Source organism: Cupressus sempervirens, chromosome 9 (genome assembly GCF_028749045.1).
Source record: "Cupressus sempervirens isolate cs-2001-9-10 chromosome 9, ASM2874904v1, whole genome shotgun sequence".
Lineage (NCBI taxonomy): Eukaryota > Viridiplantae > Streptophyta > Pinopsida > Cupressales > Cupressaceae > Cupressus > Cupressus sempervirens.
In genome coordinates this window covers 310,838,231-310,856,083 of record NC_143126.1, presented here as the reverse complement: position 1 = coordinate 310,856,083, position 17,853 = coordinate 310,838,231, and the positions used below count along the sequence as shown (strand labels likewise).

The 17,853-nt window shown below is 33.9% G+C and overlaps 1 protein-coding gene across 4 annotated transcripts in view; it reads right to left on the bottom strand.

Annotated features, from left to right (window-relative positions):
- LOC149538629 (putative ABC transporter C family member 15) overlaps positions 1-17,853 on the bottom strand; it is a 197,981-nt gene that overhangs the window by 27,124 nt on the left and 153,004 nt on the right. For all 4 annotated transcript variants that reach the window (XM_089799941.1, XM_089799940.1, XM_089799943.1 and 1 more), the window contains one exon: positions 16,023-16,328. In XM_089799941.1, coding sequence (XP_089656067.1) covers positions 16,023-16,328 — 306 coding nt within the window. The remainder of the gene's footprint in view (positions 1-16,022; positions 16,329-17,853) is intronic.

The following is a 17,853-nucleotide window of genomic DNA, read 5'->3' as shown; positions in this document are numbered from 1 at the left end:
TATACTTGACATATCTGCATTGTACCCTTATCCAAAACCAAAAACTGTACAATACAGTCCCTAATTGGTACATTCTCCACTACCTGCTTCAATTTTCAATTTGGACTTCAAGAATCATCGTACATGCTCTAAAGCTACAAATGTCTGCAAATCCCTCCTCACCTAAATTGCCTTAACTAGCTGCATATTGGCCATTTCTTCACAATTAAATATCTACTTACAATTTTGTGTAATCAGTCCTTGCCTAAACAGGTCCCTTGATAACTCTCCCTTAGCAACAGAAGGCAGATAAAGCACACTAACCAACAACAAAATCCCTAAACCCACAAACTAAGCCAATCCTGAAAAGATAAACACACGTACACAATACCACTGCAAATCTCATTGATTCCTTGCATGGTAACATACATATTATACAAGCTCCACACCAAGCTCCATGAGACATGATATAATCATAGGGAAAAACACTGACAAACAGCAGTATTGCATTGCAAGACTTGAGACATTGTATGTTGGACTTTGAAACACAAGCGAGTGGTAAGTAAATTTTTGAAAACATCTGTTGGAAAAACTCATTTTTCTAGTTGGTCTTGATGAGGGCTATGTCCCAATTTTTGGGTTCTATTACATATAGTTCACAATGACCTTTTGATAAGTAGGAGATAATTTCCACAGCAATTCAAATTGCGATATTGCTATCAAGATTTAAGTGTGTGATTTTGAGTCAAACTCATTGACCCATGTTTCATTAGTGATTCAGCATGAATCCATCTCTCATGAGAATAAATGGAACACTTAGCACTCATTGGATCTAGGTGATGTTCACAAGGGTGAAGCACCGGGACTTCCCGAGAGGTCACCCATCCCAGTACTACTCCAACCTAAGTGCGCTTAACTACGGAGTTTCCTCCATGGTTAAACCCAAAGCTTGCAACCCCATTTGCAAAACCTTCACCAAGTGTTGTGCCTTATGAACCATTCATTAGAAAGCCCCTTAAGCTCATCAATTGATAAGTAGGAGATAATTTCCACAACAAGTCAAATTGCGATATTGCTATCAAGATTTAACTGTGTGATTTTGAGTCAAACTCATTGGCCCATGTTTCATGAGTAGTGATTCAACATGAATCCATCTCTCATGAGAATAAATGGAACACTTAGCACTCATTGGATCTAGGTGATGCTCACAGGGGTGAAGCACTGGGACTTCCCAGGAGGTCACCCATCCCAGTACTACTCCAGCCTGAGCGTGCTTAACTACGGAGTTTCCTCCATGGTTAAACCCAAAGCTTGCAACCCCATTTGAAAAACCTTCACCAAGTGTTGTGCCTTATGAAACATGGATCAATGAGTTTGACTCAAAATCACACAGTTAAATCCTGATAGCAATATTGCAATGACCATTTGGGTATGCCTCAACTTATCAGAGTACTTATTTGATATCACCAATGAACTTAGTCTAGACGACTCAAATGACACTTTCAAATGTTATTTCTGCCTTCTAGTGTGCTTTCCAAGGTTCTTGGAGGCAGCATCTATTTGAAGTAAGTCATTGGTTCAAGACCAATTATCATCATTCTTCATTGAGACCACTCCTAAATAGTCTATTTTCAACTTCAATGCATTTCAATCAAAGAAACAAACATTGTTGCGATTCCTCTGGTTCAGGCGATTCGGCCTAACCTGGCTAATTTTTGCTAACCCATTGAATCGGATTTGGCCTTGAATCACCATGAATCATTGGTTTGGGCGATTTCTCCAAAACCCACTTGAAATCATCTAAAAAATCAGTTGGGTGGGATGCATTTGCGTCAACTCCCTCAGGATGAGGCTTGAGCTAGAGACTTGTTTTTTTCATTTTGTTTCCATATAGACATACATTTCATGGATCTTCATCTTACATACCCTTATGATTTGATGTCATTGGTTTTAAGGATCTTCATCTTACATACTGTTACATCCCAAATTTTGACCTAATTTTAAATTTATTTATAGCTGTTAGATTGAACGGATTTTTCTTTCATAATCATGTGAAGAAGGTAGTTATTTTTATCCGTTGTATTCATTATGTTAACTATTTAATGAAGATGGTAGTTATCCATTATTTTTCATGTGATGTTTAGCAGTTGCTTGATTTTGGAATTATGGTTAATAATTAAATTACTTATCTATATTAAATGTTATTATGAAATTATTATGGAACTTGTTATTATTGTGGAAATATTGCACAGGTGATTGCAGGAGAAGATGAAGGGGGGAAGCATTGCTAAACGGGATCAACGGAATGGGATACTAGCTTAGTCCAATTATCGAGTTGACAGGTATGACCTTTAACTATCTTCGTAAGGACCTAGCAACTTGAACATCAGGATACAATCGATGGACCCGCATGAGCTATTAAATAAACATGTAAAACATAAATTAATTTAATAAAAAAATAATATATACCTCAAATGGTTTTTAATTAATTTTTCCACCTCATCATTATAATGTATACCCATGTCCGTGCACATAGATATAGGAATAAAGTGACACCATAATATTACTTTTATAAATAATATGATGCCACCACATAAGTATATTTATGTGCAAATAGATGGATATAAATTATAATTATCCTTGATTTATAACCTTCAAATCTTTTTTTTCCATATTTATTCTTTCTAAAAACCGAAATGCACACTTGGCATATTTTATTGGCGATCAAGAACCAAGTCTCTTCTTTTTATGTTACGGCTTCTTGGAAGCTAAAGAGACTTTGAATACTTCTTATATTATGAAGTTAAGAGAGGCCATGAACACACAATATATCACCCGATTCCTCTTTCACATATCAACCAAATACTTCTGCATTTTTTTTACACGATATCCCTACTATATACCTCTCGATTTATAATGCATTTTCCTTGCAACAAATGTCTTTTTCATTGAATTTCGCTGAAGACGTGGTTGTGATTTACATTGAAAATCGCGATTGAAGATTCATTTTGCGGAGAAACTAATTATTAGTCCCCAACAAAACTCCATCTTAGTCCAGATTTCTACTAGGTTATGTGGCAAATCAAATCCCAAGTATTGCAATATGGTTTATAACAGCTATTGCTACAATCTAATTATTATAGCAGTTGGATACAAATCCATATTATGAAGCAAATCATCCTTGTTTATAATATCATCGGTTAAAATGAATAAAAGCCAAGTATTCATGACATGATTTCATATTTTATTTATGTCGTTGAAAGTAAGAATTAAATGATATTATTCTACAATGCTTATAGCTACTTTTCTCATATCACAGAATTCGATAAGCTGGAAACATATAATATTCTTATGAGGATCAACAGGACAAAGCCAATTGCTCTGAGATTCGAACACTTGGGACTCACCGGTTGTATAGCCATGGAAAAGGTGAAGAGGTGAGATGAGAATCTACAGTAATAAAAGAAATAAAAGTTAGACATGACAAAACAATTTTAAATTAAATTCATTTAATAGCTCATGCTTGTTCATACTATTGTTCCCCTGTTGTCAAGTCGAGCGGTGGTGATCAGGTCATTGAACCCATCAGAAAAACCTTGGCCAAGGTCATTAAAAGCATGTTTGTCATCTATGATCACTTGATGTCAATAGAGCCAGTTATTTAGACATGTCCGTCCATAACTGTGTAGACATTCTAAACAACATAATGCTCAGGTAGCTGGACTAAAAGTATCCAAGCCTGATCCCAGGGTAGGGAGGGCCTTTCTATTCAATAGATTGCATGGGGATAAATATGGTCTGAGGTTGGGAGGCTAAGCCTAAGTTAATGCTTCTCCTCTTACTGGAAGCTAAGGCTTGCACAACCAAATAAAGAGTCGCTGAATATTTCTTGTATGTTCTTCTTTCCTTTTCATGTTATGCATTTACTTTACATACATGTATGTAAATCGTTATTTCAGTTATTACAGTTGATCAATGTTACAATTATTTCAGTTGAACGTTATCATGATTATTTCAGTTAATCGTTACTATAGTTATTACAGATGATTATTGTTACAGTTATTTCAGTTGATCATTGTTATAGTTATTTTAGTTGAGCTTTGTTATTTTATTTAATTGTTGGTAGTTAAAAGCAGTTAATGTCTCATGAAAAGGAATTCATTATTAATTGTTCAATAATTAGTTGAGATAAACTCTTTCTAGTTTGCCTTTATTTTGTTATGAAAATCCATTTGTTACATATACATTTATAATTCTAGAATTTATAAATCTATGTCATGACTCATTATGATCCTATGATTTCTATTTACTTCAACTACAATTTACATTCGCATATGTGATGGATTTATCATTTATGTTCCTTGTTTATGTATGTTAGCTTTTATTTGATGATGTTATAGTGTGTTTAAGTTATATTCAATAAAGGTTGAATGAAATAAGTTTTAAATTGTTAAAATCTCTAAATTTCAAGAGTTCTTTCACTTTGTCAATTCATAGCCGATTCACGACTTGAGTTGGCCTTGTTGCTGATTCTGAGTTTTTCTTCTTTGATTTCAATCATTCCTGCAACTTGAGATAACTTTGAACTATATTTAATTTATTTGACAAATGTTTAGTTTCCGAGGATCACTACAAATGTACTAAGCACTGCCATATTCTTGGTATGTGTTTTCCAAATGGCAACGACCACTTATTTAAATTGAGAACAAGCCATAAAGAGACATGTCCCATTCATGGGACATCTCTATTCATTAGTTAGATAATTAATATAATATAATTTATCTCTCATAACAATAAACTTATATATATCTATAGGTTTATCCGACAGAAGATACCAAACATCAACACTCCCGCTTAACTAGGGAGGATAAACATACATATTACCTCAAAATAATATCAAGTCAGAAATATTATCTTTGATTAGAAGATATCTATCATTTTGATATCATGAGTATTGGCCTTCAAAATATATGATATTCACTTAATACTCTGAGTAATGGTCTCCAAAGCATCAACACTTGATACTCACCGTGTACTCAATAAGATAATGGTCTGCAGAATATCAACATAACATATTCACCATTTTGATATCAAAATTGAGTATTGGTCTTCAGAATATCAACATATGAGATTCACCATATACTCTTTGATTAATAGTCTCTAGAATGAGATGCAAGATATTCACCAAGTACTGTGAGTAATGGCCTCTAGAACATCAAGTCATATGATATTCACCACGCACTCTATGTAATGGCCGCTAGAACATCAATTTGCATAACATTCACCATATACTCAAAAAAATGTTTATAAGGTATGTGCACACGCATTCTCATAATGCTTACCATATAAACATCTAACATGCAAAAGTATACTCTATCATGATCTACATAGATATCATAAGATATCCATCATAATAGAAAATTAAGTTATTGTAAGATCGTCACCTTTCAATAACTTCTGCAAATACAAGTGACATCATTTGGAAGTCGTCACTTCCTCATGATGTACACAAGGGTTAAGCCCATTAAAATCACATAGTCACAAGGTATATTCATGAATCACTGTCCTCTTGACTGCTACAACTTAATGATCACTAGAGAATCCATCTCAACATGGTTTACTCCCTCTAAATCACCAAAGGTTGAATCATATCCTCTATCTGCTCCCTCTTTCAAGGTTGCCTGAAATGTCAGACTCCCTCTTTATAGCAATCTCCCTCTATCTATAATAACATTCTCAGAGGAAGGGATCAAGGCACATAGCTCTTATAGTAAAATAAAATAAGACAGAGAGACTACTATAATACTCATGAATAATAATTTTGCATCAATCAAATATAAGATAGATAAATATCTAATTTAAATTTATATTCTCCTAAATAATATAAATTACTAATATTTATTATTCTTTACAAATCTTGTGTGTATATATATATATATATATATATATATATGAGAGTTATAATCTTTATAGATATTTATCAAATTAATCATTAAATTATCAATGAGGAACACCTACATTAGTTCTCATATATAATAATTAATCAATTTAAAACATCTATATTAATTGGTAAATATTTAAAATCATATTTAAAGACATATTCCATACCTTTTAAGTTGGTGCTTGTATGTCTCCTTTAAAGCACACCTTCCAAAGCCCCTTTCATATCTTTTAGGATTATATAGTATGTTAAGTGTTTTGATTCTTCCAAAGATATTAAAGTCTCTGATGCATAATGGTAACCATATTCCATATCATCGATAAGAGATCCCTCTAATATTTTGATACTCCTCAACAATCAATGATCTGGTAAGTCAATATCCCAATCCACTAAATTCAATCAATGTTTCATAATCCTTGGGTGATCAGTGAAAATAATAATCCCTAGATCTTTAATCTTTGTCCGCTAGTTACTGTTGTTTGGAGTGACCTTGATGGCAAAAGGACCAACACTATTTGTTAACGTCCTTATCTTGGACCGATATCACTTAATACACATCACTGCTCCTTTTATGTTAGTTATCGGCTTCATTGTTCAAGTCTAATCATCAAATCCTATCATTATCGCTGACATAACATTGCTGCTTTTAATCTCATGGATACATGTGCATCACTTTTCCTTACTTTGCTACGCATACATATCCTCAGAGCATTAACAAATGGTAATCTTCAAGCGTTTTCATTTTGCCAGTCACAATCTCATTTCATTCTAAAATAATCGTTCAATGTATCAGTTGTTCTTAGAGTAAACTCAAACCAACAAACATCATCTGTCAATATTGTTCTGCGTGATGTCTTCCAATTGCAAATTTCTTCTCATAGTAGAGCTGGAACGAATTCACTACAACCTAAAGCATGAATTTCTCTCAACCCTGGGGGATTACAAATTACATGATTTCTTTTATACTGCATTTACTTCTCCATGGATTCTTCGACCTGAACCCTTTCCAGAACCATTACATGTTTTACATCAGACCAAGAATAGAAGCCACATCTAGTCGACAAAAAATTTGGGGATCCATGCTTTCTCTCTGCAGCTAATGGTGTCGCTATGCAAATGTTGATTAGTGTAATGATTCGCTGTATCAAGGGTGTTTCCTGATGCCGATGCAAGTTGGATAAGCTCGAAAGAATGCTACTTTTCATTCATTTGATTGATAGAGATATCCATAAATGCATCACAAGTTCATTGCCCCCTTCTGTATGCATCTATTTATCCAAATTGAAAAACCTGAAAATTTGTTGAGATAGATATGTTTGTCTTACTTGACTCTTTCGAATTTACCCCAATGGGCAATCGATTTTTCATAGTTGGTAATCACCAAGTGCCCGTCCTTTGGACTTGGACAGCTCTTCACCCAACCACATTTGTTCTAAACCATTCCTACATGTATTGTACACAACTCAGCCCCTTTCACTCAATTGGGTCAAACAGAGACTTCACAATTGTCTTTGACATGAATCTAGGATAGTCTGGCATTCCCATCTTACTATGCAACTCTTTTGTGCAATCAAAACGTAGAGATGTTTCCCACAACACACCAGTTCAGCATAGCACCTTATGCATTTATGCTACACAATGTGTATCGATCTTTTATACATTTTCAGCTTGCTCTAATACCATGTTGAGTTTCCGAAGATTGTTGCAAATGTACTAAGCATTGCCATATTCTCAGTATGTGTTTCCCAAATGGCAACAACCTCTTATTTAAATTGAGAACAAGCCATGAAGAGACATGTCTATTCATTAGTTAGATAAGTAATATAATAAAATTTAATCATTGTTTTATATATATAAACTTATATATATAAATTATATCTCATATATAATTTATATATAGGTTTATCCGGCAAAAGCTACCAAACATCAACAAGGTTTCTATTTCAAAATAAAATAGTTTATCAAAAACCTTGGTATAATTGCTTGTTGGAACTGGGATGGAGACTTTTAAATGTTGGGATTCTAAAAAGAGACTTAAATGCCAAAAAAAAATTTTAAGTCAGTTTTTAAGGATATAAAGCTTATTGAATTACTATGTTCCCCCGAGTTTCCGGTACGGGGACGGTGGGGGACGGCGGGACGGGTTTCCGGGATGGCAAACGGGGACGACTATATATATATAGGGAAATTTTAAAATATACATTAAAATTTGCAAATATACATGTCATTCATATGAAACTAAGCACAATGCATGTCATTTAAACACTATAAAACCATAACATACAACATTTGAATGCCATCTAGGAAATAATATCCAATTTCAGTACTCAATTGTCAAAATGCATATCAATATCAGTGAATAATATCATAATGATAAACATGATAAATCTGAAAATCTAAATTTGAATATGCCTAAAGCTATACGCCCAAAGGCTAGAGGGCTGCCATAAAGTATTAAGTATCAATGTATCATAATCATGTTGATGTTCAACATAAAAAACATAACATAGAAAAATGAAGCAGACTGCTGCTCTTATTCTGCCTCTATCGGATTTGGAGGGGTGGGGCCCACCTCGGCGACCTAGTAAGGAGCCTTAAAATTATTTTTTAATATTCACTTTTTAATTTTTTTGCATTAAAAAATAAAAATAAAAAAAGTTTTAAAAAAAAAATTTTTAAAATTGGGGACGGCTAGCCGTACCCGGTACGGTTGGGGGACGTCTAAGCGTCCCCTTTTCGTACCAGGGACGGTCAGCCGTCCCCCTTTTTTTTCCAACTGTCCCCAAGTTTCGGGGACGCTCCCTAGTAATTTGCCCTTTTTGGGGACGGCTGGGGGACGTCCCCGTCCCAGAAATGCTGAGTTTTAGGCCGGGTACACGTCCTCGGGGAACATAGTTTAATTATTATATTGATTTTATAATGGATTTTTCCAATAGAGCTTATTATAAGGGATTCGAGAGCTAATTTGGTATTATGCAGTTTACTTTATATCTCTAATTCAACCTTTGTGGTGTGAAAGACCAAACTTAGTTCATCTGAGCCTCTAGAGGATGAAAACCCTTGAGAGAAGGTCAGTTTCGGTGTTCAAAGACTCCTTCCTAGCTGATAACAAGAGAAATCATTCAAGTTTATCACATTTGCACTTCAATGGCTATGCTATCAAATCCAAGAAGTCTTCGTTGAAGAAAATTTTCCTCTGTGGTTTCAAGATTTTACAATTTGCTTGTGCTTGGTTGCCTGGATGTATATACTACAATGTATTGCAATTCATTTTGATGCTATGAAGATTTTAATAGTATTGTGAAGATATCGTTGGGTACTACCATTCACAAAGTATTGCCTCTTGGTTTAACATAGCGATCATTGCTGATCAGATTGGGCAATTTTGAAATTGAATGGAAGTAGGACAGAGTGAAGGGAAGCAACACTAATTTAAATGTTGAAATTTTTTTCTTGGCTAAAAACCCTTTAGTTACATGTGGAATGCCTAAGGTATGTGGATATGTAATGTCCCCTTCCTATTTAGCCCTAGAACTATCCCTAAAATCATAATTGCAACAAATTAGGGTTAGGATTACATCTTACCAAACAAATCCTTCCTCAATAATGCACTCTTGGAGCTGGGTTTTGCAATCAAGCAACTTTATAGAGTACAAGCACAATGGGGAAGAAACATGATGGGTCCACTTGAAGCCATGTCACCTCTATGACTCTTTGAAATACAAGAACAAATCACCTTTGTTTACTGTTTTAAATTAAATCAATAACCAAGGAACTCACTGTTATAGATGATGCAACTTATGAATCCTTACCCAAGCATTTACACTAATATATTTAATCTCACCATGAAATGGTGGCCAGAATAGAATTGGAAGCATAATAAAATCTAAGGGTGTTTATCACCAAAATTCCAAATCTTCAATAAACTATATCCTTCAGAACTTTGTCCCTCAAGAGAACTGCTAATGTTTTCGCCTTTGCACAAGAGTTTTTCCACAAGCACAAATCTTGGAAGGACAAATTATCAATCTTTAGAATGTATTCAATAAGTCATCCCTAATTCCTTTTAAAATCCTATGAAGTTTTCTAGAATTTAAATTATAAAGTTTCTTTTGAATATTAATCATTTTAAGTTTAACCTTTGTATATGTGACTTATAATATTTGTACCTTTTTTTTGTAAGTCTCCATTCTCCCTTCAAACAACTGGAAAGATGGTTCTGGCTCTAGCAGGAATGCAAATTCAAATTAGAGCAGGAAATGGAGGCAGATCATAGGGAGATCGACGAGGTACAGAGAAAGGTAGAGGTCCTTTTCTAGGTAATGGAGGTTGTCCAATGAGTGGTGACAGTTCTGCTAACAGTCGTTCAGCAAGCTTTGCTTCCAATGGTGGGGGTGCTATTGATCAAACAAAAAGTGTGGGTCAGAGTGGGGACAAGTCTGAGATAAGCACAAAATGAGAGAAAAACAGTGAAAAGCGAGATATCAAGGAAAGTAATCTAAATCCAAGAGGGACTTATTACGATAATAGAGAGTTTCTACTATTATTATTTATTATTTAGTGGTCATCTATTAAAATCTCTTGTAAATATTAGAATGTTTCTACTATTTAGTTTTTTGTATCCAGAATAGAATGTTTCTATTCTTTACGATTGTTTCCTAAGGAAACATCGATCATTCTTTTGTATATGTTGATATCTTCATCATTGTTAATATCAAGCAAATATTTACCAATTACTTCGTAATATGGTATGAGAGCCAATATATATAGTATGTATGTATATATATGAATATATATGTATATGTACACCAAAATATGCGCCTATAAACATATATGTGTGTATATGCATATATACAATTTATGTATATATACATGTATATACATACATACATACAGACATATATATATGTGTGTGTGAGTGTGTGTGTGTGTGTGTGTGTGTGTATGTATGATTATATATATATATATATGTGTAAATGTATATGTGTGTGTAAGTATATACACACACACACACATATATATGAGGAAAATTAAATACAAGGGGACTAAAACATGAACACACCAACAGAAAGGCAAAAATATCAAAGAAAAAGAGCCCAGATGTCATACAATGCAGGTGAACGAGATGAAGGCACACAAAGCAACCCAAAAAGGAAAGGAGCACAAATGGTGACACAACCACCAAGGGAGGAGGCTATGAACCAAGGGCAAGAGGTTGGAGTCGGGGTGGGGAAGAAGGACCAAACCCAAAAAGACAAAAGCGCACAGAGCCAGGGGGTGCGGAAGGAAGGGCTAGCAACAAGGAGTCGTCAAGGAAGGGATTCACCGAAGTGACTGATGCTGGAAAGCAAGGGTTGCCATGACATGCTCAAACTCCACCCATCATCACGATTTAGGTTTAGTGGGTGGAAGTTAATAGCAATGACCTCTTTAAGTTTTCTCTTGAAAAAATTATCTTCTTTAGAAATAATTTCGGTCCTTTCTAAACATTAAACCATCTTTTCTAAACATTATACATGTGTATATATATATAGGTACACACACACATGTATATATACACGTGTATATATACATGTATATTTATCTATACATATAGATATAAACATATATATATATATATATATATATTTGCAAACATATAGGTATATATATGTATATCTTTGTCTCGTTTAACTTTTCTTTGTTCCTGTGTTCATTTTGTGTTGGGCTTTTATTTTATTTTTGTCATTTAGCTTCACTTGATTTTTTCTATTTTGTGTCTCCTTTTCTAGTCATTACTTAGGTGTTGTTCTTTTTTGCTTTGTTTAATTTCTTTAATTTGATTGTGTGTGTGTGTGTATATATATATATATATATATATATAGCTGATCATATTCTATGTGTATAAGATTGTAGTAATATAATTAATTAGTCTTTATATAATCTATAAAATTAATAAACTATATTACTATAGTATACACATAGAATGCAGTTAGTTAGGTACATGTATATTTTATACATACACGTCCAACCAATTTTCCTTTCTACTGTATAAGTACTATATTATATACACAGAATACAATTAGGTGGATATATATACATATATACACTATTGGGTTAGTAATATCATCAATTAATTTTATATAATATAATTATATAAAACTAATTAATCGCATTACTATATTCTTATTATTTACATAATTAATTTATTCATGAGTGATTTTTTTTTACCTTATTTTATTTGCAATTATTTGTTTAATGCTTTGGATTTCTTAATTTGCGGTCTTACTTGTCTTTTTGGTGTTCCCCTTTTAGCCATTTTGGTTCTCTCTCTTTGTTTCCTTTTTTGGCTTGTTTTGACTTCTTGGGTTTCCTTTTGACCTTTCTACAATCTCTTCGAACCTTCCCTCTTTTTAGAGATTTTTAGTCTGTAGTTCATCTCATTTTTCTTCTTTGGTGCAATGTCCCCGATTTTGGCAAGTCAACACAGTGGATGGAGTTAGCTCATCATAGTGACCCTTGTGAGCTGAGAAGGTGTTTTGGGGATCTCAGTTGTGGACTTACTATTTTTAGTAAGTCTATTTTTGACAATTGCTATTTTTGGCAATGCAGTGGGTGGCTTTAGCAATTGTCGTTATCTGCAGTTAATAAAGTAATAAATTGCCTGAGTTCTTATTTATTTATTAATCATTGAGTTGCATTATTATAATAATATATTATTATTATAATCACTTTAAGAGATATTTCTTAAAAAGCAAGTTGGAAAGTTTCTAGTGTTGAGTTTTTTTTAGAAACTTCCACAATTTGTGAAGTGGAGTTTTAGGGAAACTTCGGGCCAACGAAAGCTTATGAATAAGAGCTCATTTCATTAGGAAAAGCATGCTTGGATAATTTATTTGCTTTTGTTGCCTTTGTGGCTTTTTCTGAGTTCTAATTTTGGTGCCCTTGTTGAAGTATAAAAGTCTAAATTCTGAGTTGTTCCATTGGATCTACAGCTGAAGTATTGTAGATTTGAATCTGAGAATTGGTTTAAGGTTGGCTTGGAATTTGCTACTATTGTATAGCATTTTGCATATCTCCTACTGTTTTACTATGGCTAAGGAGAGCTCTATTGTTGAAGAATTGTGAATTGTGTGATTTGGATTACATTTCTCTCCTACTGTACTTGTTGTGTCTAAGGAGATTGTGTTTGCTGGAGGAACACTGTGGATCTTAAAAAAAAAAAAGTAAGTGGGTTTTATAGTCCACGACACTAAGAATAGTTTTTGGGTTTACATATGGTGACAGTAATATGGGACTACCTCGTACTCTTTTTTGAGAGGCACTTGGCGCTACAAACGAGGCATACATACCCTACCCCTCAGTGGGATTTGAACTTGTGACCTCTCTTTCAAGAGTACAAGTTCTCCACCACTAGGCCAACTCGGGTTGTATGGAAGAGGGATTTTGTGAACTGCTGTAGAAATTGATAGAGTTCAAAATTGGATCTGTGAGATTGGCGTTGGAATTATTGCTGCAAGTTGACTACAGCTGGGAATTTCAAGTTTCGTATTACTTGTTAAGACTCTTGTGTAAGGTTATCAAAATCATAAGAATAAGATTGCACTTGAAATTCATTTCAGAAATGGTTGTTATTTACTCTATGTGCAGAATTGTCATAATATAGTTAGCAAAAATTAATGATCATTTATGTATTGAGCACATTGGATCTGATTGTTAGCATATTTTCAGCACTATCATTTCTTTCTTATATTTATGTATGCAAAAAATCCAAAAGTATAAACAAGCAAAAAGATGTATGAAATCTGAAATCTATCAGCATATCCAGTGGTAATAAGTTTGCTTGCCAAGTGTTTGACATAATCTCAAATGACTGAATAGAGAAGAAAATTAGAATTATTCTGGTCATAACCGAGAGGGGTTATTATATTTGGCTTTCTTTCTTTCATCCTGATGATGGATCACGGAGTGTGATCCAAAACGTTGATGTGAAAAATTCTTACACAATGAATTCCAGAAGCAAAAACTTAAATGATTTAATGTCTTGCTTTCTGTTTTGGTTTGTATGTTTTTCCTGTTCTGCTGGTCGAAACTACTAGTTTGCTGGTCTTTTGTCCTTCAGTTTTGTTTTCTTTGGGTCTGTCCTGTTTTGGTCTCATGAGACAAAGAGCTTAATGAATATCTAATTGTAATGCTGTTGTAAAAGGTTTTGGGTCCTCTTCAAAACCAATTTTTGAATTAATCGAAAAAAGAAAAAAAAAACTTTTTGGCACTGCATAAAATCACTTTATAAAAATTAAATATTCAACTTAAAAAAGAATTAATTAGATAATTAAAATACTAGTTGCCTAAAAATCTAATTGAGACAACTTGATTTAATTAGTTATTTCGTCTTTCAAATATTGAGCCAAAGACATGAAGTTTACAAGATATGATTTGTAACAGTTATATTAGATCCCAAGGCCCTCCCTATCCAATTAGAACTCTTACTCTGGTTGATGCTGATGTTCAAGGTTCTAATGTCATGTCCCTAATGGAAGTGCAGAAGTAGAGAAATTTTCATAAATCCTATTCTGTCAGTGTAATTGTAATAAATGCACTTGCAAAGTATGTCAACATTTTTTGACATAAGACTAGTGTAACATTCATACTTAGCAATTCATGTTTGATACTCTTACTGGCTGAAAAGTGACTTTAATTGCTCTAGGTGTCTCATGTTAACTAAGCCCTCACTTGTTTGATTTTGTCCCTCATTACTTATTTGTTGTATTCAATAGATACTACTTTTCACCTTTGAGGATTATGTTGTGTAACCTGTTTTCTTTGTTGATTATTATATATATAAAAATTAACCCCATTATACATGCAAGCACTACAACTTAATAAAGATCATATAAATATATATACTTTTGATATTGCTATCAGGATTCATCTGTGAAGTTTTCAATTCCTCATTGGCCCATGTTTCATGAGCAGTTGTTCACAAGAACCCATCTCACACGAGAATGAATGGAACACTAAGCACCCATTGCATCTAAATGATGGTGACAAAGGTGAAGCATTGGGCCTTCTTGAGAGTTCTCCCATCCCAATACTACTCCAGCTCAAGCGTGTTGAACCATGGTGTTTCCTCCAAGAGTAAGCCCACTTAGCTTGCAACCCCATTAGTGAAATCTTTAGCAAGTGTTGTGCATTATGAACCATTCATCATAGATCCCCTTTAGCTCATCAATTGATAAGTAGGAGTTATTTTCCACAACAAGTCAAATTATACTATTACTATTACAATTCAACTATGATGTTTACAAGTCAAACTCATTGACCCATGTTTCATGAGTATTGGTTCAGGAGAACCCATCTCTCATGAGAACAAATGGAACACTTGGCATTCATTGCATCTAGGTGATGCTCATAGAGGTAAATCATTGGGCCTTCCCAAAGGTCACCCACTCCAATATTACTCCAAATCAAACACGCTTACCAATTGAGTTTCCTCCAAGGTTAAGGCCGCTTAGCTTGCAAACCCATTTGCAAAACCTTCAAAAGCGTTATGCCTTATTAACCATTAATTATATAGTTCCTTTACCTGATCAATTGATAAGTAAGAGATATTTTCCACAAGTCAAAGTGTTATATTGTTACTAGGATTCAATTGTGAAGTTTTCGAGTCAAACTCATTGGCCCATATTTCATGAGTAGTGGTTCAAAAAACCCCTCTCTCATGAGAATGAATAATACACTTAGCACTCATTGCATCTAGGTGATGCTCACAAGGGTGAAGAATTGGGAATTCCTAGGAGGTCGCCCATCCTAGTGCCAATCCAACTCAAGCGTACTTAATGATGGAGTCTCCTTCAAGGTTTAGGTAGTAACCCCATTTGCAAAACCTTCAGCAACTGTTGTGTCTAACGAACTTACAATAAATGTATGCAGTAGAACTTACTAAAAAAAACCAAAAATTTAAAATGATAGGTAGAGATAGTTGAAAAGGAGTCAATAACACATATTTCTGTTTTATATTTCATGAGACATGTGCATGGATAGAGACCATCAACATTCCAAAGATTGAAGATTACCACTCCAAAATAAAGAAGTTTATAAGAATTAACAAATAAAGCATTACCTTCCATATCTCTTCATCTGTGTGCACACCAAGTGGATCCAAATTGTTTCTGATAGTTCCTTGAAAAAGAGTTGGTTCCTGTAGGATGATGCTAATCCTTGTCCGCAACTCATTTAGACCAACTGTACTGATATCAATGCCATCAATGATAATTTTACCTGCAGTAGGCTCAATTATTCGGAAGAGAGCCATGACTAGAGAAGATTTCCCACTACCTGTCCTACCTACTATGCCCAACTTTTCACCTCCCTTAATAGAGAAGGTAAGATCTTTTAATACCAAAGGAGCTTCAGGAAGGTATCTTAGCTGCAGCAAAGAAAAAAATTAAGTAAATGGGCAGAAAGATGAGAAAAACAAACATGAAAGAAACCAACATAATGTAATCAATACTCAAGCAGGAGATCAGCCAATACTAGTACTGGTGAATAAAACTCTTTTTTTTTTCTGTCCAACTTCAGCTCAAAAGAATCTTCAAAATTAAGTCAGCATATATATGGTCAAAGAAGAATCCTTAAGGAAAACCAAATATCTAATGCATTGAATTCTATGATTAGGTACACAAAAAAAATGAACCAATAACCAAGCAATAGCAATTAGCAATAGTTAGTCAGATTTAGTTAAAATCGGTTCATAAAAAGAACATCAGTAAAAAAAATTACATTATAAAGTTTTCAAGATCCAGGGAAAAAAATATACATTCTTCTTTCTTTTTTTCATATGGTAAATGAAAGAAAGGGGCCTCTAGCCCTGCAAATAACCATGAAAAGAATTTGCTTGTATGGGATCAACAACATCAATGCAAAGAATAATGCTATAGCGCTCAAACAAATAATCATTGAAAAGTTAAGAAGCATATACTATCATATTTGTCATTCTTCCTTTTACATCAAGGTGTCCGAATGCTTTATTTTCTGCAAAAAATTCAATGAATTCCATAAAATAATAAAATATATATGCTAAACCCAACATCTATTAAAATGCCATAGGAAAGATCCATTCAGTCAACAAAGCATATCTAGTCAGTCTTTGAGTCAAATTCTTAAAATTCGTTGTTTCGGGAAGCATACTTTACCCTACGCCATGAACATCAATGTCAATTTTTCATCTCTAGTTAATATCTTCAAAATCCAATTGAAGGAGCTTTCTAATGCATCCAGTGAGGAAAACATTGAAGAAAAAACATACTTTAACTCATATCACGAACATCAATACCATTTTTTCATCTCTAGTAAATGTCTTCACAAGGCCAATGGAAGGAGCTTTCTTTAATGCAATGAGTGAGGCAAATATTGAAGCTCAAATAGGGGGGCAGGGACATTAAAGCAATAAAAACACTAAGATATTAAGAAATGCCACCCAATGTAAGGACATGAACCTCGAAGAAGAGTAATTTTGCCTAGAGTATAAGAAAAATGCATTACAATGTAAAGGTGTGCACATAACAAATAGGAACGTGTTTTAAAATTTAAAACCAGATTTGCCACTGTAATGATGTGTACCACTCCAAAAAGATGCATAACGCTAAAACTAGAAAGTTGTGAACCAATGTGCTGACAATATATTGGAAAGAAAATAGCATGCTTGAAAACAAAAAACAAAAATGCTGCCCAATTTAAGGGTGTATGCCTATGTGAAGGGGTGCATGAAAGTTGAAAAATAATTGTTGGTGTATTGGTATCTAAAAGGCACCTAGTTTGATATTAAGGTGGGAGGAAGTGAGGTGAATTGTTATGACCATAGTTCAAAATCTCGCCAATATATCGTTTTCTCACAAGAAATTCAAGGCAGCGAGAGAACATGAGATTTTATTGCCATTCTGGCTGGACGAGAT